The sequence below is a fragment of the Aethalodelphis obliquidens genome, unplaced genomic scaffold (assembly GCF_003676395.1).
Source record: "Aethalodelphis obliquidens isolate GAN/ISIS:26980383/991018 unplaced genomic scaffold, ASM367639v1 scaffold39, whole genome shotgun sequence".
Taxonomy (NCBI): Eukaryota; Metazoa; Chordata; class Mammalia; order Artiodactyla; family Delphinidae; genus Aethalodelphis; species Aethalodelphis obliquidens.
In genome coordinates, this window is record NW_020837983.1 from 4,706,172 (window position 1) to 4,733,279 (window position 27,108).

The following is a 27,108-nucleotide window of genomic DNA, read 5'->3' on the forward strand; positions in this document are numbered from 1 at the left end:
GAACAAAGACTGCCCTTGAATCTCCTTGGAAGGGACTATACCAGGTCCTCCTCACTACCCTGATGGCAGCCAAACTTCAGGGTCTTAAACCTTGGATACACATCTCACAGCTGAAGAAGACTCCACCTGACATCTGGTCTTATACAAATGCTGGAACTCTCCAAATCAAATTGACTGGGAAGAGAAGTAGCTGACACTGAGGTAGATGCTTCCTTCCAAGACACCACATCAAGACTTCACACTTCAACTGAACAAGAAACTTTTTTTTTTCTTTCCCTTTCTTTTACTCTGGCATTGGCCTGGAAAGGTAACACCATCATCTGTATCTTCCAGGCCATTGCTAAGGGAGGTAACCTCTGAAGTTTAAAACAACTACTATTTCAGGCTAGGAGAAAACCTAACTGACATCTAGCTTGAACAGGCAAATGCAACTATCCCTGCAAGTGAATCTGTTAACAGTGCCACCTTGGTGGAAGTGATTTGTGTCCCGACAGGATTTATCTTTGTCTGTGGTGGTTGTCATTCTTCTTATGTACCCAGACGGCTGGTACATATCAGGCAATGTCTCTTAGGTTATCTAACTGCTCCCCTAAATGTTCACAAACAAACTGAGACACCTTATTGGTTGACTCCCCTGGATTTACATCATTGAGTTAGAAAGGAATTATCAAGAGGTATTCATGACTCAGGATTCACTTCCTTTAGCAGGGCCATACTTCCCCAGTTAAGAGTATATGTAAATGAGAGAGAAAAAAAAGAGTATATGTAAATGAGACTAGATCAGGAACCTTTCCTTAACTCTTGAAAATATTGAAACATATTGAAAAATCCTCTGTTAGAGCAATAGCTGTCCAACAAAAAAATCTTTAGACTTTCTGGCCCAAGTTGTTCTTGATAATAATATAGCTCTTGATTCTCTTTTAGCTGAGCAAGGAGGTATCTGCACTGTGGCCAACACCACCTGCTGCACCTGGAGTAACATTTCTGGGGAAGCTGAAATTCAGTTCCATAAGATCACTGAGCAAGCCACTCCTCTTGGCTTAAAAGGGTTACTTCTGCCATGGAGTCTTTCTTTGACTTATTTGATTTGATTGGTTTGGGTCTTGGGGACCATGGCTCCAAAGTGCTCTCCAAACATTGGGAATTATCCTGCTTGTTAGTATCAGAGTACTCGCCCTCATGTGCTGTATTCTCTCAAAAGCATTAAATGCAGGGCTTCCCTGGTGGCGCAGTGGTTGAGAGTTCACCTGCCGATGCAGGGGACACGGGTTCGTGCCCCCGGTCCAGGAAGATTCCACATGCCACATAGCGGCTGGACCCGTGAGCCATGGCTGCTGAGCCTGCACGTCCGGAGCCTGTGCTCCACAACGGGAGAGGCCATAACAGTGAGAGACCCGTGTACCGCAAAAAAAAAAAAAGCATTAAATGCATGCTCACAACTGCTAACTACAAAGTCTCCCTAAGACTAGAACATCAGAAAAGAGACAAAGAGAATGACCAACTTAAAAATTGTGAACCTGAAGCTGATGCCTGTGACTATCACAGAGATTAAGCAAAAAAACATTATGACTTGTGAGTACCACACAGAGGATCAACAGAAGCTGACAGAACTACAGAGAGGTATGTGATAGTGGCATTTAATGCCTTACATTTTGATCACATCTCTCAGATAAGCTGAGAGTCTGATCAAAAGGGGAAAATTGTTAAAAAGAAACAGCAGGCCCAAAATGGAGTCACTTGTGCTAAACCCCATGTAAGCAAATCAAAACTTAATAACTAACCTATTGCAGTTTCAATCCCTGCTCCAGGAATGCAACCTTTAACCAGTCAGTCTTGAATTATCTGGTCAGCACTAGTGAGGTAATCCACCTCATAGGCCCTTTTGTTCCCCTTAGGGGGGCAGCCTTGTCTGAAGCAATGCATTCTTTGCTAATAATTCCCTTTGTCCGCCCCCTTTCTACCTTTAAAAAATCTTTTCTTTTCTACAGCTTGGTGGAGCTTCTTTCTAATTGCTAAATGGGATGACACTTGATTTATGAAGTATTTAATAAAGCCAATCTGATCCTTAAGTTTACTCAATGGAATTTTTGTTGTTTAACAATACATATGTTCATATGTGAATCTTTTGGTAGGGGGAGGATATGTAGCTTTTGTCAGAGTCTCAAAGGTACCCATGACCTCAAAAAGGATGAAGGAACTAAAGTAAAGCCCAAAAGGCACATTATAGATTATGGGAACTGCACTGTTTTATTCACTCTTCCAGGCCTGGAGGACCCAGGATCTCCTGGTGAGCTGTCAGCTCTTTAACTTGAGTTTATATCAGTTTCTCATCAGTTAAACAAAAATGGTAGTATCCTTTCATGAAGAGAAAAATTGACACATGATTGCATTAGCTTGGCCTGCCCTTCCCCAACATCTGAAAAAATTCTCCCACTCAGTCAAAAATTGGCTCAATGCTGTCCTCTCCATATTGGCTTCCCTGGACCTTCCTCTCTATCCACAAATGGGTGAGCTCCATGTCCTCTGTAATCTCATCATACTTAACTCAGGATTCTAATTGTTTGGTTATGTATTCTAGATCCTTATTGACCATGAGCTCTCTGAGAAGAGGAACTGTGTTATATTCTTCTTTGCTTCTCATCACTTCCCTGACATGCAGTGCCCATAGTATATCCATTAAGATAGGTAAAAATGAGAAGGCCTTGGTCCTTCTCAAGCCCTCGCAGACTCCAGTGGGAAAGATATTCTGGAGAAAATCCCCACTCTCTAGAAACCCTCTCCTCCACGTACACACAAACACACACAACATCACAACCCAACTTCTAGTTCAAAAGAAAGTATAATAGAAAGTTTGCCCATATGGAAGAGAAAGAATTAGGTATGAAGACTCAAGGTCATTTGAGATAGAAAATAAGAATCAATTGACTTTTGTTAAAATACAGGATATAAAATTTTGTAAGCTAGCTACGATGTAAAAATGAGGTTTTTCATAGACATAAGCACCCACTGCCCGTAGGGCACAACTCCATGATGACCTCTTGATCACTACCACATGGTCTGAAAGGGCCGCTCACCTGGGGGTTGTGAGGAGGTGTGTGCAAGCTGGAGCATCTGACTCCCAGGGACCCATTCATCATCTCAGGGGATAAGGGTGGGGGTGTGAAACTGAGAAGGTCTAGTTGATGGAGCAGGAAGGCAGCGGCCCCCAGAGCAAGCCTGCCGTGTGGATAAAGGACACAGCACTCTGTTCCTTGTGGGTCCAGCCACACCCAAGCTCAGACAGGCAGCAGAGCATTCTATGTGCTCAGGCAGAGGATGCACACCCCCCATTCTTACCATCAGGTCCTAAGTCCTGGCTTTTCCATCCCTTCATGTGGTCACCAGAGGTGAGGGGTAAAGAAATGAGATGGTATATCTGCAGAGGTGGAGCAGCCTGTGTTACCAGAACAGAACATGTGAAGCTGAGAGAAGAGAGAGATGACAGAAAAGATACACATCAAGCTAAGAAGTTGGGACTTTATCCTTGATGAGCAGAGAGAGGTGGTGAGCACAAGACTGACAAGGGGCGGGGATTTGTGTTGTAGAAAGTTAACTCTGGGAGCAGCCATGGGAGGGGTGGATTTGAATTCATCTGACCTGGGCAGGGAGACCAGTGTCAGTCTCTTGGGAGTCACCCTCCTAGGAGAGGGTGTCAGTGCTCCTGAAACACTTACTGAATGGAAGAATCAGCCTGCCATCAATCAGTCTGCTTAACTTTCACACCAGGAAAAACACTGAACCAAGTTTTCCAGGGATAAAATTAGAAATGGAAGATGCTAAATTTGCAAATGATAATCAGCAGAGTTGAATCAAGGACGAGCCTTGTCAAACCACGTACACTGTCTTTCATGACATGGCAGGTCTGCAAAGCCAGGTCAAGAGACCCTCATGGCCTCTTGGGATTACCTCGGGCCCATCTGGGCAACTTACTCCTCAGGTAAGCTGAAAACACATGCTCATGCCACAATCGCTCTTCTGCATACAACTGCTCAAAAGGTCAAACCCCATGATTTAGATTCAACCTGGAAGCAGAGATAAAGTGCCGAAGGAAAGGAATTGAGACTGGGGACATTTAACATTTACACCAATCATCAGTGATGAGGAAAAAGTGCACGTTAGTTTTCCAGATGATACCCTTGCTGGTCAAAAATAAGTCACGTACTAAGAATGAAAAAGAATCAGCCATAATGAAGAAGTGGCAAAATTTGTATAAAAAAAAAAATTAAAGCCAAAACAAACCCCTGAATTTCAAGAAAGGGGGTGCCAGGAGAGTTATTGATGAGCCAGGCAGGGCTCAAAGAAATAGGCTTCCTGGCTCCTGACACCTGTTTGGTCCCAAGGGTATGATGATCTACCACACAACAGGCGAGAGCTTGGGGCAGCAGTAAACAGAGAGAGGACAGCGCTTCTAAAACTTGCTTAATCCTAAGCATCACTTGGGGCAAGTGAAACAATAAAAAATGTATATATTGGTCTCTGCCCCTGGCTCCTGACACTGAGCTCCTAAATCCCTTGGAATTTCCCGGATGATAGGAGTGCCTTTTATTCTAATGAGGTGACTCTTGGTGGCTCCTTGGATGGTTTCAGGATGGGGGCTGGTTACCAGAAAGACCAAGCCATGATTAGAAGCTTGGAACTTTCAGCCCCACACCCACCCCACCCCCCGCCCCTGGAAGGGGAGAGGGGCTGGAGATTGAGTTAATGATCAATCATGTCTACATGATGAAGCCTCAGTAAAAATCCCCAAAGTAAGGCCTTCAGAGAGCTTGTGGGTTAGTGAACACATCCTTGTGCTGGGAAAGTGGATACACACCCTAACTCCATGGGACAGAAGCTCCTACTCTTGGGGCCCTCCCAGACCTCGCCCTATGTATCTCCTCATCTGGCTGCTCATCTATACCCCTTATCATATCTTTTATTAAATAAAAATTGGTAAATATGTTTCCCTGAGCTCTGTGAGCTGTTCTAGCAAATGATCCAACCCAAGGAGAGTCATGGGAACCTCTGATTTATAGCTAGTCAGTCAGAAGTACAGGTGAAAACCTAGGACTTGCAATTGACTTTTGAAGTGGTGTGCGGGGGAGTCTTGTGGGACTGAGCCCTTAACCTGTGGGGTCTGATGCTATCTCCAGGTAGACAGTGTCAGAACTGAGTTAAATTGTAGGACATCAGCCTGGTGTTGGATAATGACTTGATGTGTGGAAAACCCACAAACCTGGTGTCAAAAGTGAAGTGTGGTAGTAATGCAAGAGTAAAGGAGAAACACTTTGAAGGCACTAAAATTACTGATTTCCAGGTCCTCCCATAGAGAGGCTGAGTCAGCAGTCCCCAGTGGGCACCATTTGACTCTTGGATTAGACAAGTTTGGTCCCCTTGGCAAGAAGCGAAAACACATCTATCCACAGGCAGAATCCTGGCTTCTGCCCTCACTCTAATTAATTAGAATTAAGATAATGCTTGACATTCATTAAATTGACTGCTACCTGCTGGGGGCTGTGTTAAGAGCTATATATGTGTTTTCACACTGAATCCTCCAATGTCCTTATCAAGAAGGTGCTGCCATTTCACCAATGTTTCAGATCAGAAAACTGAGGTCTGAGGTTACAACATTCGGTCAAGGTCGCAGAGCTAGTAAATGGCAATGCCAGGCCCCAACAGAAATCATTTCCTGAAGGGAGTCAGAAGCCTGGGGTCAAGTTCCCAACTCTGCCATCCCTGGGGGACTGACTGTATCTTGCTGTGGGCCTGAACCTCATCTGTACAGCGGGGCTATTTCCGCCTCCCTCAGAGTCAGCGTGAGAAGAAAAGGAGCCTGTGCAGAAGTGCTTCATGAAGCACAAGGGGCTTCAGTTGTGGAGTGTGTGCTCCTCGGTGAATTTTACCTGCGTTAGCACATTTGTAATTCATATGAACAGGTGCTGATAGAATTGTGATTAAGAAAATATCAGGGAGAGGAGCTTCAAGATGGCAGAGGAGTAAGACGTGGAGATCACCTTCCTCCCCACAGATACATCAGAAATACATCTACATGTGGAACAACTCCTACAGAACACCTACTGAACACTGGCAGAAGACTCCCGACTTCCCAAAAGGCAAGAAACTCCCCACGTACCTGGGTAGGGCAAAAAAAAAAAAAAGAAAAAAAGAAAAAACAGAGGCAAAAGAATAGGGACGGGACCCGCACCTCTGGGAGGGAGCTGTGAAAGGGGAAAAGTTTCCACACACTAGGAAGCCACTTTGCGGGCGGAGACTGCGGTTGGCGGAGCGGGGAAGCTTCAGAGCCACGGAGGAGAGCACAGCAACGGGGGTGCAGAGGGCAAAGTGGAGACATTCCCGCACAGAGGATCCATGCCGACCAGCACTCACCAGCCCGAGAGGCTTGTCTGCTCACCCACTGGGGCGGGCGGGGCTGGGAGCTGAGGCTCGGGCTTTGGAGGTCGGATCCCAGGGAGAGGACTGGGGTTGGTGACATGAACACAACCTGAAGGGGTTAGTGCGCCATGCCTAGCCGGGAGGGAGTTCAGGAAAAAATCTGGGCCTCCCTAAGAGGCAAGAGACCATTGTTTCGGGGTGCACGAGGAGAGGGGATTCACAGCACCGTCTAAACAAGCTTCAGAGAAGGGTGCGAGCCGCAGCTATCAGTGCGGACCCCAGAGACAGGCATGAGATGGTAAGGCTGCTGCTGCCGCCACCAAGAAGCCTGTGTGCGAGCACAGGTCCCTATCCACACCTCCCCTACCAGGACCCTATGCAGCCCGCCACTGCCAGGGTCCTGTGATCCAGGGACAACTTCCCCGGTAGAACACACGGCGTGCCTTGGGCTGTTGCTACGTCACACTGGCCTCTGCCGCCACAGGCTCTCCCTGCATTTCATACCTCTCCCTCCCCCTGGCCTGAGTGAGCCACAGCCCCCTCAGGGGGGCTCCTTTAACCCCCTCCTGTCTGGGCGAAGAACAGACACCAGAGGATGACCTACATGCAGAGGCGGGTCCAAATCCAAAGCTGAACCCCAGGAGCTGTGCAAACAAAGAAGAGAAAGGGAAATTTCTCTGTGCAGCCTCAGGAGCAGCAGATTAAATCTCCACAATCAACTTGATGTATGCTGCATCTGTGGAATACCTGAATAGACAATGAATCATCCCAAAATTGAGGTGGTGGCCTTTGGGAGCAACTGTAGACTTTGGGTTTGTTGTATGTGACTGACTAGTTTCTGATTTATATGGTTATCTTAGTTCAGTTTTTAGCACTTGTTATCATGGGTGGATTTGTTTATTGGTTTGGCTGCTCTCTTCTTTTTTAAATTTTTTTATTTTAATAATTAAAAATTTTTTTTAGTTATTTAATTTTATTTATTTTTTTTCTTTCTATTTTTTCTCCCTTTTCTTCTGAGCTGTGTGGCTGACAGGGTCTTGGTGCTCTAGCCAGGTGTCAGGCCTGAGCCTCTGAGGTGGGAGAGCTGAGTTCAGGACATTGGGCCACCAGAGACCTCCTGGCCCCACATAATATCAATCAGCAAGAGCTCTCCCAGAAATCTCCATCTCAACTCTAAGACCCAGCTCCACTCAATGACCAGCAAGTCCCAGTGCTGGATACCTCCTGCAGAACAACTAGCAAGACAGGAACAAAACTACACCCATTACCAGAGAGTTTGCCTAAAATCATAATAAGTCCACAGACACCCCAAAATACACCACTGGACGTGGTCCTGCCCAACAGAAAGACAAGATCCAGCCTCATTCACCAGAACACAGGCACCAGTCCCCTCCACCAGGAAGCTTACACAGCCCACTGAACTAATCTTACCCACTGGGGGCAGACACCAAAAACAACAGGAACTACAAACCTGTGGGCTGTGAAAAGGAGACCCCAAACACAGTAAGTTAAGCAAAATGAGAAGACAGAGATATACGCAATAAATGAAGGAGCAAGGTAAAAACCCACCAGACCAAACAAATGAATAGGAAATAGGCAGTCTACCTGAAAAAGAATTCAGAGTAATGATAGCAAAGATGATCCAAAACCATGGAAACAGAATGGAGAAAATAAAGAAACATTTAACAAGGACCTAGAAGAACTAAAGAGCAAACAATGATAAACACCACAATAAATGAAGTTAAAAATTCTCTAGAAGGAAACAATAGCAGAATAACTGAGGCAGAAGAATGGATAAGTGACCTGGAAGGTAAAATAGTGGAAATAACTACTGCAGAGCAGAATAAAGATAAAAGAATGAAAAGAGTGGAGGACAATCGCAGAGACCACTGGGACAACATTAAAATGCACCAACATTCGAATTATAGGGGACCCAAAAGAAGAAGAGAAAAAGAAAGGGAGTGAGAAAATATTTAAAGAGATTATAGTGAAAAGTTCCCTAATATGGGAAAGGAAATAGTTAATCAAGTCCAGGAAGCACAAAGAGTCCCATACAGGATAAATCCAAGGAGAAACATGCCAAGAGACATATTAATCAAACTATCAACAATTAAATACAAAGAAAAAATATTAAAAGCAGCAAGGGTAAAGCAACAAATAACATACAAGGGAATCCCCATAAGGTTAATAGCTGATCTTTCAGCAGAAGCTCTCTAGCCAGAAGGGAGTGACAGGACATATTTAAAGTGATGGGAGGGAAAAACCTACAACCAAGATTACTCTACCCAGCAAGAATCTCATTCAGATTCACTGAGAAATTAAAACATTTACAGACAAGCAAAAGCTAAGAGAATTCAGCACCACCAAGCCAGCCTTACAACAAATGCTAAAGAAACTTCTCTAGGCAGGAAACACAAGAGAAGGAAAAGACCTACAATAACAAACACAAAACAATTAAGAAAATGGTAATAGGAACATACATATCAATAATTACCTTAAATGTGAATGGATTAAATGCTCCAACCAAAAGACATAGACTGGCTGAGTGGATATGAAAACAATACTCATATATATGCTGTCTACAAGAGACTCACTTCAGACCTAGAGACACATACAGACTGAAAGTGAGGGGATGGAAAAAGATATGCCATGCAAATGGAAATCAAAAGAAAGCTGGAATAGCAATTCTCATATCAGACAAAACAGACTTTAAAATAAAGACTATTACAAGAGACAAAGAAGAACACTACATAATGATCAAGGGATCAATCCAAGAAGAAGATATAACAATTGTAAATATTTATGCACCCAACATAGGAGCACCTCAATACATAAGGCAAATGCTAACAGCCATAAAAGGGGAAAGTGACAGTAACACAATAATAGTAGGAGAATTTAACACCACACTTTCACCAATGGACAGATAATCCAAAATGCAAATAAATAAGGAAACACAAGCTTTAAATGATACATTAAACAAGATGGACTTAATTGATATTTATAGGATATTCCATCCAAAAACAACAGAATACACTTTCTTCTCAAGTGCTCATGGAACATTCTCCAGGATAGATCACATCTTGGGTCACAAATCAAGCCTTGGTAAATTTAAGAAAATTGAAATCGTATCAACTATCTTTTCTGACCACAATGCTATGAGACTAGATATCAATTACAGGAAAAAAAAAAACTATAAAAAATACAAACACAAGGAAGCTCAACAACACACTACTAAATAACCAAGAGATAACTCAAGAAATCAAAGAGGAAATTTAAAAATACCTACAAACAAAAGACAATGAATACTCGATGGCCCAAAACCCGTGGGATATAGCAAAAGCATTTCTAAGAGGGACGTTTATAGCACTACAATTCTACCTCAAGAAACAAGAAAAATCTCAACAAACAATGTAACCTTACATCTATAGCAATTAGAGAAAGAATAACAAAAAAACCCTAAGTTAGCAGAAGAAAAGAAATCGTAAAGATCAGATAAGAAATAAATGAAAAAGAAATGAAGGAAATGATAGTAAAGTTCAATAAAACTAAAAGCTGGTTCTTTGAGAAGATAAACAAAATTGATAAACCATTAGCCAGACTCATCAAGAAGAAATGGGAGAAGACTCAAATCAACAGACTTAGAAATGAAAAAGGAGAAGTAATAACTGATACTGCAGAAATACAAAGGATCATGAGAGATTACTACAAGCAACTATATGCCAATAAAATGGACAAATTCTTAGAAAAGTACAACCTTCCAAGACTGAGACTGGAAGAAATTAAAAATATGAACAGACACATCACAAGCACTGAAATTGAAACTGTGATTAAAAATCTTCATCAAACAAAATCCCGGGACCCGATTGATTCACAGGTGAAACATTTAGAACATTCACAAACATTTAGAGCAGAGCTAACACCTATCCTTCTCAAACTCTTCCAAAATATAGCAAAGGGAGGAATACTCCCAAACTCATTCTATGAGGCCACCATCATCATGATACCGAAACAAGACAAAGATGTTAGAAAAAAAAGAAAACTACAGGTCAATATCACTGATGAACATAGATGCAAATATCCTCAACAAAATACTAGCAAACAGAATCCAACAGCACATTAAAAGGATCATACACCATGATCAAGAGAGGTTTATCCTGGGAATTCAAGGATTCTTCAATATATGCAAATCAATCAATATGATACACCATAGTAACAAATTGAAGGATGAAAAACATATGATCATCTCAATACATACAGAAAAAGCTTTTGACAAAATTCAACACCCATTTATGATAAAAACCCTCCAGAAAGTAGGCATAGAGGGAACTTTCCTCCAAATAATAAAGGCCATATATGACAAACCCATAGCCAACATCATTCTCAATGGTGAAAAACTGAAACCATTTCCACTAAGATCAGGAAGAAGACAAGGTTGCCCACTCTCACCATTATTATTCAACATAGTTTTGGAAGTTTTAGCCATAGCAATCAGAGAAGAAAAAGAAATAAAAGGAATCCAAACTGGAAAAGAAGGAATAAGACTGTCACTGTTTGCAGGTGACATGATACTATACATAGAGAATCCAAAAGATGCTACCAGAAAACTACTAGAGCTAATCAATGAATTTGGTAAAGTAGCAGGATACAAAATTAATACACAGAAATCTCTGGCATTCTTATACACTAATGATGAAAAATCTGAAAGAGAAATTAAGGAAACACTCCCATTTACCATTTCAGCAAAAAGAATAAAATACTTAGGAATAAACCTACCTAAGGAGTCAAAAGACCTGTATGCAGAAAGCTATAAGACACTGATGAAAGAAATTAAAGATGACACAAACAGGTGGAGAGATATACCATGTTCTTGGATTGGAAGAATTAACATTGTGAAAATGACTCTACTACCCAAAGCAATCTACAGATTCAATGCAATCCCTACCAAACTACCAATGGCATTTTTCACAGAACTAGAACAAAAAATTTCACAATTTGTATGGAAACAAAAAAGACCCCAAGTAACAAAAGCAATCTTAAGAAAGAAAAATGGAGCTGGAGGAATCAGGCTCCCCAACTACAGACTATACTGCAAAGCTACAGTAATCAAGACAATATGGTACTGGCACAAAAACAGAAATATAGATCAATGAAACAGGATAGAAAGCCCAGAGATAAACCCACGCACATATGGTCTCCTTATTTTGATAAAGGATGCAAGAATATACAATGGAGAAAAGAGAGCCTCTTCAATAAGTGGTGCTGGGAAAACTGCACAGGTACATGTAAAAGAATGAAATTAGAACACTCCCTAACACCATACACAAAAATAGACTCAAAATGGATTAAAGACCTAAATGTAAGGCCAGACACTATAAAACTCTTAGAGAAAAACATAGGCAGAACACTCTATGACATAAATCACAGCAAGATCCTTTCTGACCCACCTCCTAGAGAAATGGAAATTAAAAAAATAAAGAAAGAAATGGGACCTAATGAAACTTAAAATCTTTTGCACAGCAAAGGAAACCATAAACAAGAAAAAAGACAATCCTCAGAATGGGAGAATGTATTTGCAAATGAATCAACAGACAAAGGATTAATCTCCAAAATATACAAGCAGTTCATGCAGCTCAATATCAAAAAAACAAAAAACCCAATCCTAAAATGGGCAGAAGATCTAAATAGACATTTCTCCAAAGAAGATATACAGATTGCCAACAAACACATGAAAAGATGCTCAACATCACTAATCATTAGACAAATGCAAATCAAAACTATAATGAGGTATCACCTCACACGGGTCAGAATGGCCATCATCAAAAAATCTACAAACAATAAATGCTGGAGAGGGTGTGGAGAAAAGAGAACCCTCTTGCACTGTTGGTGGGAATGTAAATTGATACAACCACTATGGAGAACAGTATGGAGCTTCCTTAAAAAACTAAAAATAGAACTACCATACGACCCAGCAATCCCACTACTGGGCATATACCCTGAGAAAACCGTAATTCTAAAAGAGACATGTACCACAATATTCATTGCAGCATTATTTACAATAGTCAGGACATGGAAGCCACCTAAGTGTCCATCAACAGATGAATGGATAAAGAAGATGTGGCACATATATACAATGGAATATTACTCAACCTTGAAAAGACACGAAATTGAGTTATTTGTAGTGAGGTGGATGGACCTAGAGTCTGTCATACAGAGTGAAGTAAGTCAGAAAGAGAAAAACAAATACCATATGCTAACACATATATATGGAATCTAAAGAAAAAAATCCAATTGTTCTGAAGAACCTAAGGGCAGGACAGGAATAAAGACGCAGAAGTAGAGAATGGGCTTGAGGACATGGGGAGCGGTAGGGTAAGCTGGGACAAAGTGAGAGAGTGGCATGGACATATATACACTACCAATTGTAAAATAGATAGCTAGTGGGAAGCAACCACATAGCACAGGGAGATCAGTTTGGTGCCCTGTGACCACCTAGAGGGGTGGGATAGGGAGGATGGGAGGGAGTCGCAAGAGGGAGGAGATATGGGGATGTATGTACATGTAGAGCTGATTCACTTTGTTGTACGGCAGCAAATAATACAACAATGTAAAGCAATTATACTCCAATAAAGACGTTAAAAAAAATGAAGAAAATATTAGGAAATAAAAGTAGTCTGGGGCTTCCCTGGTGGCGCAGTGGTTGAGAGTCCACCTACTGATGCAGGGGACATGGGTTCGTGCCCCGGTCCGGGAAGTTTCCACATGCCGCGGAGCAGCTGGGCCCGTGTGCCATGGCCACTGAGCCTGCGTGTCCGGAGCCAGTGCTCCGCAACAGGCGAGGCCACAACAGTGAGAGGCCCGCGTACCGCAAAAAAAAAAAAAAAGTAGTCTACATTGGGATTTTAAATTTTTAAAAAATGATCAACACAGTGGTCCTGAAGCAATGGATGGCTTAATGGGGAGGGAATTAGAAGTAAGGCTAAGCTACACGCGAAAAACCACATAATAGAGTCTAATTTATTTAAAATACTGAAAACTGTATGAATACATACATCTGTCAGTGTGGGTACACACATCCTAGGGGCAGTTGGCTAACATCTAGTGTGTCCTCATCAAGAATCCACACCTCTGGGCTGGCTGTCACTTAGCATTTGACAGATCCTAATCAGAGATCCACACTCCAGAGGCAGCTTCTACAGTTTTTGAGCTCACACTATCTCAAGCTGCACTAGAAGGTTTGTTAATTAGCAAAGTGATCCTACAAAGAGGTTTTGTGATATTAGTGGTATTCAAGACATGCAGTTTGGTTAACAATATAGTATATCTCTTGGTCATTAAATGAACAAGAGTGTGGCATCTGGCTAGTCCAGCAGCTTATAGCCTTCATAGTTCCAGGACGCCAGTTCTGTTGTCTGTATCAACACCTTTTCTGTGGACAGTCAGATGAATCCTCTCAATAGAGTACTGTGCCCACAGTGCCTGAGGGACAGAGAGCTGGGACGTCACAAGCCGAAAGCACAAGTTGGATGATGTTTTTTGTCCCAGCTTGTTATTAATTGTACATGGCACGGAATTCAATTATTTATTCAACTCAACCAATGTTTATTGAACCTCCACTATGTGCCCGGCGATATTCTGGACACTTAGAATCTAACCACAAACAAAATAAGGATGTGACAAAGATTTTGGCCAGAGGCCTGCTGTACTGTAACATACCTCCTCGTGTCAAGAGCACGTGGGAGGATACTTACAGCCCTTACCTACCGCTAACCATCAAGGTTACCAATTTTTCCCTATAGGTGCCCTTTAGCCACAAATGGTCCAATTAACTTGATTCACAACAAGCCACCATGAAAAATTACTGACATGTGGGACTCATTCATACTGATATGGACAGGGCTTTATCTATCTCTGGGCCTGTGGGAGAATAGAAGCTACCTGCCCCTACCTCCTGCAAAAAGATCACGTATGTTGCCTGGACCACCCACTGCAAACTCTGAAGATTGGCCTTTCCTTCTGGGTTCTTTGTCTCCATGTAGGCAGCCATGAATAGAGGGGGAAGATGTTATGGCACCTTTTCCAAATGTCAGACTCACACAAAATACTAATGTCTTGAGTAGGTCCACACAAAAACCTCGCAGCTACAACTCAGCGAGGCCCTTTGTCAGAAGTAGGTTATATAGTCATAATGGTATCAGAATTCTGAGATTCTGCCCCAGGGCTTCCTTCAGCATTAGCACTTTTCTCCCTGTGCTTCTATCTATTTTCTGTGAAATTATTCTGTCTTCATTTTTAGCCTCTACTTCAGCTTTCCTTTATTCTGGGTCAAAACTTTCCTCCAGAGCTTTCTTTTGCAGCCTCCAACACACTGCCCTACAAACCTTCAGCATCTAACCATGTCTGCAAAGTCTCAATTGCTGTAACTCTGACCCCTTTTAATTCTAACTACATTGGATGACAAGCGCTGCTTCCTATTGAGTCATCTGGTAAACGGTTTACATGCTCTAAAGCACAAATGAGGCAGCCATGGAGGAAAGGGTCAAACTTCAGCTGTACACAGTAGGGGATGGGATTAGACTGAGGGAAGGATGGGAAGACCCTCTATTAAAAAGCAAGTATCATGGTAATCAAGATTTTGGCTGTAGACTACCCAGTCCTTACAAAGGGAGAGACGAAGCAAGAGCCAGTGGACGCAGCAATACCATAAAAGATGAAAGTAAGGGATAGGCAGGGAAGAAGCCATGAAAGAATAAACTTGTTTATTAAAACTTGTCTATTAAAGGAGACCTACCAATTTCCGGTCATTATTAAAGAGGAGCCAATGGCTGGCCCATTAGAATAAAGAGTCTAACAGCCTAAAGGGCTCACAGGGTTCATCTAGTCTAATACCCCACATTTGCAAAGAGAGAAATAAAGCCCAGAGCACCACCTTGCCCAAGATTTAGCAAATAAAAATATAGAACAACTGGTTATATTGGAATCGCAGGTAGACAACAAGCAGTTTTTTAGTATAAGTATGTCCCAAGTATTTCATGGGACATACTTATACTAAAAAATTTTCTATCTTGTAGTTTATATATTTTAGTTGTCAATCCTACCTCACTCTGCAAAGGCTACTTGGTCAGTTAGTGACAGACCCAGAACAAGAATCCTGCTTTCTGTCTTTTGGGAGGACAGGAATGACTGAGAGTGTTCCAGGAGTCCATCACACACCTGAGAGGTCACTGCTAATATGTCACCTCTGCTTATAGGTCCTTGAATGGTCCTAAGTAAATTAACCTTTGAAAAAGACAAATTCCATTCAACGTGCTATTTACCTTTTTAACCTTGACATATCCAGTATTGGTTTCGGGATCTGTTTCAATCTCCAAATGTCCCTCACTGTCTCCCTGTGTAATTCGGTACAGGATTTTAGAACTTCCCGTATACGGTTCATCAGCGTCGGTGGCCTGGATGGTTAAGATGACAGTTCCAATGGCTGTATCTTCAGGGAGAGTTAGGTTTCCATACTAGGAAGGAAACAGGGGAAGGAAACAATGAGAATGTCCATTGTCATCGAGTACAATTGTCAAAGGGCAAACTTGTCTCCTTGGTTTCAGAATGGACACAAGTCACAGTTTGCATCAATACTTACCAAGCATGTTTTTTTCTATTAACGAGTGGGTTACAGTTGATTTTGACATCAGTCATACTTGTAGACTGATATCCATTGTACCAGGAAACACAACGTCTCAGAGATCTACTGATAGGATTCTAAAACATATCCCTCCACTCACATCCAATATGTTTAATAACTGTAATTATCATTATAGTTGAGACAAATAGATAGCTACTATGTATTGCGTACCTACAATGTGTCAGGCACTTTACATTATTTTAATTAATTCTTAAATCAATCAGGGAATAGTGGTTAAGAGCCTGAACTTCAGAGTTAAATGGCCTGGGTATGAATCCTAGGCTTGTCACTTATGACCTGGGTGAACTGAAATAAGTTATCTAATTTTTTAAAGTCTCAGGTTCATCATCTGTCCTTGGAGATGATAATGATGATAATAATAATAACAGAACCTACTTCATGTGTGCTGTGGTGATTTACAGAGACGATGCATATAAAACCCCTGAATGCCTGGCACATAATAAGTGGTCAATAAAGATAAGCAACAAAACAAAGCACCCGGGCTTCCCTGGTGGCGCAGTGGTTGAGAGTCCGCCTGCCGATGCAGGGGACGCGGGTTCGTGCCCCGGTCCGGGAAGATCCCACATGCCACGGAGCAGCTAGGCCTGTGGGCCATGGCCGCTGAGCCTGCGCGTCCGGAGCCTGTGCTCCGCAACGGGAGAGGCCACAACAGTGAGAGGCCCGCGTACCACAAAAAAAAAAAAAAAAAAAGCACCCTACTGAGTAGCTATATTATCATCTCCATTTGACAGAGGAGCAAAAGACTGAAGAGGTAAAACCCACCCAAGACCACACAGCTCGCTGGTCACAGAATTGGGATTCAAACCAATGTCTGTCCAACTCCAAAGCAGGTGCTCTTAATTAACACTGACCTAGACCATCTTCCACTCCTCCGCTGAAAATCCCCCAGATCATGTCTCTTGGCATGATGATCATGAAGATGGTAACAGGCAGGGTCCAGGAAAGGACCACGGCAATGAAAGAAGTGGACTCACCTTTCTAAGGCCCAGTTTGCCTTTCCAAGCTCTGAGATTCCCAATGCAAGACTCTTACCCTCAATCTAAAAACACCGTCTAGATGTAATGCAAGGAAACTACAACACACAGAAAGGATCAAATGCCCAAGAGAATGGAGGCAGAGTAGAAACAGGCTCTTACTCTCACGCTTGCTTAACCTCAGTGCCTACTCTACAAGTTATATTGTCACACTTTTTACCTCCTCAAACCCTCCCATAAATCAATTCCCGTTCTTTGTCACTGCCTTATCCCTATTGTGATTTACGAACATCGTCACAAGGCTCTGGGCCGCCTCATAAACTGACTTCAAACATAGCAATCTAGCCAAAAGGGCTTCTCTCTTCTCCAGAATAAATAAAGAGAGGCGTCCATTTTAAGGGAAGCATCGATCAAACTACCCCCACATTAATAATAAGTTAACTTGAATTCTTCTTGATATACTCAACTGATCATTTTTCTCCTGCTATTTTTCCCAATTCTAATTCTTGCAGATGTCTTGGGCACATTTTTTGGCATAAACCAGAGATTCGTTTTTTCTTCCCCTTTTCTCTTATCCAATAATTACAAAATGAGTTTAAATTGGCAATATTCAAAATTTTAAACTCTGACTACACATGCTTGTTTGAGACCTAGCAGTAATCTATTTATTGCCCTGCTACACACTGGTTGTAGCTTCCAAGCAGTCCTTGAAATAAATGAGCTGTTGGCAAAAGTTTTTAATAAAAAACCCAGATGCTTCCAGATACTATAACCGTGAATGTTACTGTTCCCTGAAGAGTTCCACTGAAGATGGTGTTTGAGTTTGGTACCAGTGCATCGACTAAGATATTAAGTCTGGCATTTTCCCGAACTACTGTTTGTGTCTTTATTCCAGAAGTAGGGGTCAGGTAAATATGAACAAAGTAAAGAAAAAGCAAGGTGATAACTACTCACATCTGATTTTTCAAAGATGGGGATCTGATCATTGATATCAATAACGTTGATCTGCACAAAGCAGAGGGTCTTGAAATCTGAAAATCAAAGTCACATCACAGAAATTTTCACTGAAAATCATGCATAAGAATCAGAAATCTGCAAGAAAAACAGTTGGCAAGTAAAGTGACGGCCATAGCCACAATTTTACTATTGACATGCGATTTGTGTGGTGAGAGGATTCTCTGCTCCCCACCTGCACCCATGAGCAGGTCACCAAGGGCTGAAGAAAACCCCACGAGAGGCTCCCCTGGGCTTCCCACTCCCTCTACCTGCCCCCTCCTCAGTAAGGCTTGTCCCCGAGCAAGATGCCTTCTTTTCTGTGAAGCAGCCTCTCTTTTCTGGCTAGTGAAACTTCCTTCAAAGCCCAGTACAAAACTATCCTTCTAGAAAGACTTCTTTGAGCATCCCAGAGGGTTGTCTTTCCTACTCTGAACACTTCCAGCACTTACTGTCCTGTATCCCTTCTGCGCCCCCTAAAGGGAAGGCCCAAGTGAGGGAGGAAAGGTACAATTAGGCCCCTTCAAAAGGCCTGGCTGCCCAGCCTACAGAGGCAGAGGTAGCTCATAGAACTCTAGGAGATGGCATAGGCTTTGAGGGGTGGGTTTGACAATTCAGAGACCTAGTCAGAGACAGCAGTTTCAACCTAGGTCCAAGATGAGCATGGAGTACAGGTGGGGATGGGATCCCCAGGGAAATATCCACAGTGAGAACCAACATGATAGGTTTTTTGTTGGGGTTTCCATTGTTCTATCTATGAAGTAGTATATTATACAAAGGCTAAGACTCTGGGCTTTGGAATCCCACTGTTCAAATTCTTTCTTTGCTACTTATCAGACGTGTGAGAGCTTGGGAATGTCACTCAAAATCTCTGTGCAGTAGTCAGTTTATCTAGAAAATGTAGATTGCAACAGAGCCAAGGTTCTCGTCCTAACTGACATTGTTAGCACTCTTTATGTACCAGGCACCATATTAAATGCTTTGCTTCCATGACTAATTTCATCTTCATTCTAACTCCATGATGTAGGTACAATTATTCTCATTTGAGTTTGAGTTCACACTCAAATGAGTTCACACACATGATGAGTTCACACACATCATTTGAGTTCACAAATAAGGAAGCCAAAGGACAGAGAAGTTGGTGACCTGACCAAGGTCATACAGCTAACTAGTGTTCAAGCCAGAATTCAAATCCATGCGTTCCTTTTCCCTCTCTGTCCACTCTCCGCCCTTCACCCTGCTTTGTGCCCTGGAGGCTGACCTTAGGAACTGCATCAGTGGGCATCCTGGCCCTCTGGGTAGAAGTTGGGTTCCACCAGTGGTAGCACTGGCAGGAGATCTAAGGAAGGGCAGGAGGAACAGGGTCAGGGTCTAGTTCCCCACTGCCAGCAGCCTCTTCTATAGTCACAGGAACAGGCTTTGTTCCTTCAGGGGATGTTACCTTCCCTCATCCCTTCTCACCTTCAAGTAAGGAAGGCTGCCATTGTGCTTCACACCCCCTGTTGGTTTCCCATAACCCCTACCCCCAGCCTTTACAAATAATCCCCTCTCTAAACACTTTTTGGTTACTTCTTTCGAGGGGGCTGTCTGTTTCCTGCTGGGATCCTGACAAATGTACTCACACAGCCTAGCTCTAAAGCTTGTGCTTGACGCACTGGACACAAAGCCAGGCATGTAATCTAATAATAACAGTATTACAAATAAATGGGTGTTAACTCAAGTTGGGTCCAGTCCCCAGAACATTTGTAGACAGCAAGAACGGCTGAAGATTTCAGGAGGTCCCAGGGCCTGAACTCACTGGCTCCCTGCTCTGCACAAACCTTATTTGGGCCAGCAGTGGACCTCCTGGCTAACAGACCTTCCCTGATTTTAGGTAAAACTATGTTAATTACCGCCTACCAGTCTAATTTTCTACAGTACGCAACTGGATGTTTAACTCCATCAATACACATATATAGTTATATATAAATATACTGTATAATCTGGTCCATATAGTCTATAGATGTACTCAGGTACATAGACAATTTGTAATCTGATGCTCTTGCAGCCTCAAACTGCTTCAGGTCCCCGTGCATTTTCACATGGGCTTTCTTCTCCTCTGTAAACCTTTACACTATTTCGTAACTTGTCATATTCATCCATCAAAGTTCAGAGCAATGACACCTCTTCCAGAAAGCTTTATCAGCTCTCTACCTCTCCAATTAGTCCCTCATTGCCTTCATGGCTACCTTGTACATATTGCTTACAATTTATTTATTCCCATGTCCATCTCCTCTACCACAAATGCTCCTTGAGGACAGACACGGGGTCTTATTCATTTGTGTATCCCCAGTACCTTGAATGGTGCCTCAATCACGGTAACTGCTCAATAACTGCTGAAAGAATGGCTGGCTAATGGTGTGAGGTTGTCAGCTCATCATGGGCAGGGATGATTTATTATACCCACTTCTGTTGTACTTCTTAACATAATGCTAGACATTATGTTAGGCCCTCAATATTTGCCTAATCACTACGTCTCAAACATTCTGCTTCGGGGGCCTGCTAAACCCCAGCTCTCTTCAGTATCTAAGCAACTGTGGAATGAAAAAAAAAATGTGAAGCACAGTATGAGATGGCGCTCTTTACTTCAGCACACCTGTATAATCTCTCTCTCGTAGCATAACAATTACTGAACTATTTGGTAATCTAAGATTCAGTGCCAGTTAAAGAACGATTCTTAGCCTAGGAGTATTAATGATCTTAAAATAAGCCTGTCCCTGAGTTCATGTAAGTTTGTGTGTCTGTGCAATTTGTTGATAATGTGTACATTTGTTGAGGGATTCATAGTTTCCATCAGATCCTCAAAGGGTCTCACGACTTAACAAAGATTAAAAACCATTTGTTTTGAAATTGTATAAGGCGTTAAGGAAGAATGTCTCCAGATACTGTCAAATGGCAGCCTAGAAGCTAATATAAGAAGACAAAACTTCCCAAACGATACATTTTTCCTTCACTGTCATACAGTAGAATTCTTTGAGTCTGAAAGGGAGACTTGGGAAATACAACTAATTTTATTGTTTGTGACCATGGTGGCCATGACAACGTGCCTTGCCAACCCCTAACACCAGGGATCTTAATTGACAACATGCCACCTTGCTCTGAAACCCATCACCACATTTGCACCAAGGCCTTGCTTCTCATTGGCTGGCCCAAGCCAGTGACAGAGCAAGGCCGGCAGGTTAAGGTAGGCCTGTTTTGGAGATCACAGACTCCTTCCACGGCCAACTTTGGACCCCTAATGACCTTGCTGAGCTTCCCTTTGACTGCTTAGTGGTCTATGGTGCTCCCACCACTGTCCTTCCTTCTCTCCTTCACTCAGCGTCCGGCTTGTATTGAGGTCTGATGGCTCTCCCAGCCTTCTCTGTATCCCTCCCCGTTTTTTCTCATAGGCAATTCCCCTAATAAAATCCTTATATATTTAATTCCCTCTTGGGCATCTTCTTCTCAGGGAACCAATGTAATAATGTTGCCTAAGCTGCCACTCTGGCCATTACCATGTTGGACCTGCTGCCTCTGTGCTGTGTTTTACATAGGAAGCAAGAACCCTTAAACAGCATCCTTCTGTAATACACCCAGGCATCAGAGCAGCCTAGCAAATCACAACTAGAAAGAAAACAAGTGTTATCACTCTTGACACAGGGAAGGTGATACTAACCTTTGTCAGACACCTCTACTGTCAAGTTGTACTGCGGAGTGTCTCGCTTCCGCAAGGACTGCAAGGCTAACTGGAACATTCCTGAGTAGGCTTGGACCAGGAAGAGTCCATCTCTAGGAACTTTGGGGGTTTGATCCACAATTCTGTATCCTAAAACACTGTTGATAGTGTTTTCTTCATCCATGTCATGAGCAATAAGTGTTCCAATACTGTTCCCTGTAGAGAAGAAAAGAAGGAAACCCATCCATTATAGGCTCTTTTTACTCTGTTAAAAAATGATTTCACCAAAGAATCAGGTTCCTAGAAAGCACTGGAAGTAACTTTGAGTAGCAGACTAAAGTTCTTAGATCGATGTTGGTTCTTCTAACCCTTTCAGTAGTACAGTGTGTGGAGAAGTGTCTTTGTCTGCTAGGGGCACCATAACTAAGTACCAAAAACTGGATGGCTTTAACAACAGAAACTTATTTTCTCACAGTTTCTGGACACTAGAGGTCTGAGATCAAGGTGTCAGCAGGGTTGATTTCTTCTGAGACCTTTCTCCTTGGCTTGTAGATAGCTGTCTGGTGCATGTGTTTTCACATGGTCTTCCCCCGTACTTGTATCTATCCAGATTTTTTCTTCTTAGAAGGACACCAGTCATATTGGCTTAAGACCCACACTAATGACATCATTTTAACTTAATTACCTCTTTAAAGACCCTATCTCTAAATAATAGTCACCCTTTAAGTTGCTGGAGGTTAGGACTTCACCATATGAATTTTGGGAGGACACAGTTCAGGATCTTGAGATGAAATCATCCTGGATTTGCTTTTTTCTTTTTAATTTACTTTTGGCTATGTTAGGTCTTCTTGCTGTGCACGGGCTTTCTCTAGTTGTGGCAAGAGGGGGCTACTCTTCATTGCAGTGTGTGGGCTTCTCATTGCAGTGGCTTCTCTTGTTGCAGAGCACAGGTTCTAGGCACACGGGCTTCAATAATTATGGCACATAGGCTCAGTAGTTGTGGTTCGCGGGCTCTAGAGCACAAGCTCAGTAGTTGTGGCACATGGCTTAATGGCTCCGCAACATGTGGGATCTCCCCGGACCAGGGATCGAACCTATGTCCCCTGCATTGGCAGGCGGATTCTTAACCACTACACCACCAGGGAAGTCCCTCATCCTGGATTTGGAGTGGGCCTTAAATCCAGTGATGGGCGTTCTTGTAAGAGGAAGAGAAGACACAGAGATGCCCGCGGAGGAGGATGCCATGTGAAGAGAGCGCAGAGACCGCAGCGATGCTGCCACAAGCAGCCAAGGAGCCACAAGGAGCCAGAAGAGGCAAGGAAGAATTCTCCCCTAGCTGGCACCTTGATTTCAGACTTCTAGTCTCCAGAACTCCTAGCAAATAAATTTCTGTTGTTTTAAGTCACCAAGTCTGTGGTAATTTGTTACGGCCACCCTCAGACACTAATACACAAGGCAAATGGTAAAACTTAACAAGGACAAGCCAACCGTGGTTACTTCTAAGTAACTTCCTGGAAAAATGGCAGAGACTGACTCCACCCCAAAGATAAAGACGGGCACGGGACGGAGAGCAGGGATCGTCTCTGCCTTGCTACAGTTTATGGTCCTGAGTTTTATTTCTGTTGACGTCTCAGTCCAGGGAGTTCCAGAAGTCCGGCTCTGACTCAGTGCTCCACCCAGGTCTGGCTGAGTTCTGATAGGTGCTGGGTCATCTTGCTCTGTGAAATGGGAATTGTGGGTTTCTCTACACACAGCCAGAATCCCATGTGAGGGCTAAAACTTTGAATATGTATTCCCCACTTGCGGAGGTCGGTTTCATCCCCTTCCCCATGTTACTTTGCATCTACTGATTTACAGGGAGATTTAGAGCGTTTGTGAGGGGAGGAATGGAAGTACCTATGTTATGTCTATAATGGAGCTGGCACGTGCAGACGTGTCTCATGGGCTGGGGAGGCGGGGCAACATGGGTAGCAGAAGAGAACGCGTATCTAGTGTTGCAGCTGCTGCCATTTCCGCTTTCACACACAACCAAGTCACCTTTGGAACATGCATCTGCCCTTGTGAGAAAAGCATCTGTGTGTTGGAATGAAAGAGTGTCTTGCTAACTTCTGTGATTGTTTGGTGTCTGAGCAGCCCTGCTCTGGACCTTTCCCCCCAGCAAGTGAGCATAACACAGAGGACACCGTCCTTCTCTCACCACGGAGGAAACCTCCAGCTGTCAGAGGCACCGTGAAGACTGTTGACGTCAGTGACAGGGAAATTCCAGTAGGAGACACCACTCAGTGGGAGCAGAGAACTTATGAATGAGCCAGGAGTCAAAGAAGTGTCCCTGAGTGACAAAGGCCAGGAACAAGTGGCAGCCCGAACTGATTCAGAGGTACATACAGCAACTCTTGGGGCACTCAGAAATAGGGAGGTGGGGCTTTTACGAGAGGATGAAGTTCCTGTATGAACACAAAGGTCTTGGTAGCAGGTGGGATTTCAGAATTAATGTTGTTATTGCTGAGACTTGGGGACATGAGTCCCACAAGATTCTGGCCAATATAAGACACCAAACAGGAGAATATAAATATACTAAGGAATAATTGAGTATCTTATTGAGCTAGACAGTAAGACCCCAAAAGGCAGGGACATTTTTTGTACTCCTTTGGGCTACATATAGAGAATAGACTCAATCTGTGTTGATTTATAAGAATTCCTGGTCCATTAAGTCCATAATTCAAGACTTTGCGAAATATTGTTACAAAATAAATTCTCACTTTTGGAGATGCAAAGACCATGCAGCATCCCTGAACAATTTGTTTTACCAACAATGACATCCTCAGCAGCTTCAGAAAACTAGTACTGTCCTCCTCCCAAATAAGGTAGGCAGCCTCTACGGTGGCTCCCAGTAATCCCCCCAGCCCTGATATTGATGCCTTGGTGTAACCTCCTCCTTTTGAGCGCGAACTGGGCCTAGTGACTCATTTCTAATGAATATAGCAAAAGTTATGGGATGTTACTTCCAAGATTAGTTATAAGAAGACTGACTTCCATCTTTTTTTTTTTTTTTTTTTTAGGTAGGCGGGCCTCTCACTGTGTCCTCTCCCATTGTGGAGCACAGGCTCCGGACGTGCAGGCTCAGCGGCCATGGCTCACGGGCCCAGCTGCTCTGTGGCATGTGGGATCCTCCCAGACTGGGGCACAAACCCATGTCCCCTGCATCAGCAGGTGGACTCTCAACCACTGCGCCACCAGGGAAGCCCCTGACTTCCATCTTACTTGCCATTTTTTGAGCTCTCTCCCTTTCTCTTTCTCTCTCTCTCTGAATCAAAGGCACTCACCTCACATCCAGATTCTGAATCAAAGGCATGCACCCCATATCCAGATTCCTGACTTCCAGAAACTGTCAGATAATAAATGTTTGCTGTTTTAAGCTGCTAAATTTTGGGACAATTTGTTATGCAACATGGGTGACTGATACACTAAATGTTAGGCCCTGTGCAAAGAGACTTGAGGTATCATCTACAAAGGTCTTCAAAGATCTTCTGCCTTCATCCAGCATCACAGACCATCCCATATTTTCAAAAAGGGTGATGCCATAGGTGTTTCTTGGCTATTGTCACACATTTCATTGTTACTCCACTGTCACTTCAGAAGATTCTTCCTTAAAATTAACTGAAATCCTTCAAACTGTCGTTTAATACTTCCCATTGTAAGAATAACTGGAATAAATGAAAAACAGAAGACCTAAGCAGAACACAGTGACAATAGATAGCCTACATATGACTCTTGACAGCAAGAAGGAAAAAAAGTGAGCATTGAGCAAGCAGGCCATGTGAGCAGTGTCCACCAAGACAGCACCCACTGTGTGAAAAGTGTGTGGTAAGAAGAGTAAAGAGATCAAAAGAAAATGATGAGAATGCCCATAAGGCAGGTGAGGATCTGCCTACAAGGGCAGCCAAGCCCTGGGAATGGTAGTCATGAGAGCCTGCTAACCCTGTAAGCCCTGAAACGTACACGAAACAGACAAAAACACTTCAAGCAATGCCAGCCCGCTCAGCCAATGGGCTCAACACCAAGGGGTAATAGACAATAGGTGTCCCAAATCCAGCAAAGTCATAAAACTCCCAGAAATCACAGTGCTGTAATAGTAGTCGTCCCTGTACAAAACTAAAGCTATCCTGGCACAGTACAAGGAAACAAAACAGGTCAAGAACAAAAGGTCAAAAACCGATAGGATTTGAACTTCATCTTCCAGCCTCATGAGCTATTATCAGCTTCCTAGAGAGGGACAATCAAGGGTCAATTGCAGGATATCTGACATTGGGTGTGAATGTTTGTTTAAATTATTTAGCAAGTTTGATGGGATTTTACCTGTCACTGAGTTTGTTGAAGGCAAATAAGAATCTATGGAGAAACCTTGCAGGGGCTTCCCTGGTGGCGCAGTGGTTAAGAATCCGCCCGCCAATGCGGGAGACGCAGGTTCGGGCCCTGGTCTGGGAGGATCCCATGTGCCACGGAGCTACTGAGCCTGTGTGCCACGACTGCTGAGCCCGCGTGCCACAACTACTGAAGCCTGTGAGCCTGGAGCCTGTGCTCCGCAACAAGAGAAGCCACCACAATAGGCATGTGCACCGCAATGAAGAGTGGCCCATGCTCTCCACAACTGGAGAGGGCCCACGCGCACCAACGGAGACCCATTGCAGCCAAAAATAAATAAAATAGATGAATTATAAAAAAAAAAAAAATAGAATCTGCCTGCCAATGCAGGGGACATGGGTTCGATCCCTGGTCCAGGAAGATCCTACATGCCACCGAGCAACTAAGCCCGTGCGCCACAACTACTGAGCCTGTGCTCTTGAGCCCATGAGTCACAACTACTAAGGCCCGTGTGCCACAACTACTGGAGCCTGTGTGCCTAGAGCCTGTGCTCCACAACAAGAAAAGCCACTGCAATGAAAAGCCCTCACAGCACAAACAAGACCAGCCCCCGCTCGCTGTAACTAGAGGAAGCCGGCGCACAGCAATGGAAGACCCAACGCAGCCAATAAATAAATAAATAAATAAATAAATAAATAAATAAATAAAATCTAAAAAAAAACCTTGCAAAGAGATAACCTTATACATGTATACAGGATACTGGTGTAAATGGTTACAGTGCTAGTGGTAGTGGTAAGGGTGGTAGTAGTAGTAGTAATAGTAGTGGCAGTAACGGTGCTAGGAGTATGAGTAGTAGTTATAAAATGTCCAATTTTGAAAAACTCTTCCCAGATATTGCTTGAAATTAAATACTGTACCTATGTGAGTCCCAAAGTCTAGTCTACCTCTATGCTGTGCCGGGCATGGACCACTGATCCCCA

General features: G+C 43.2%; 1 protein-coding gene across 1 annotated transcript in view; it reads right to left on the reverse strand.

The window, feature by feature from the left end:
- CDH17 (cadherin 17) overlaps positions 1–27,108 on the reverse strand; it is a 99,654-nt gene that overhangs the window by 23,323 nt on the left and 49,223 nt on the right. The window contains exons 10-12 of the mRNA XM_027131405.1: positions 21,767–21,982; positions 18,034–18,110; positions 15,726–15,917 (exon numbers count right to left, since the gene is read on the reverse strand). Coding sequence (XP_026987206.1) covers positions 15,726–15,917; positions 18,034–18,110; positions 21,767–21,982 — 485 coding nt within the window. The remainder of the gene's footprint in view (positions 1–15,725; positions 15,918–18,033; positions 18,111–21,766; positions 21,983–27,108) is intronic.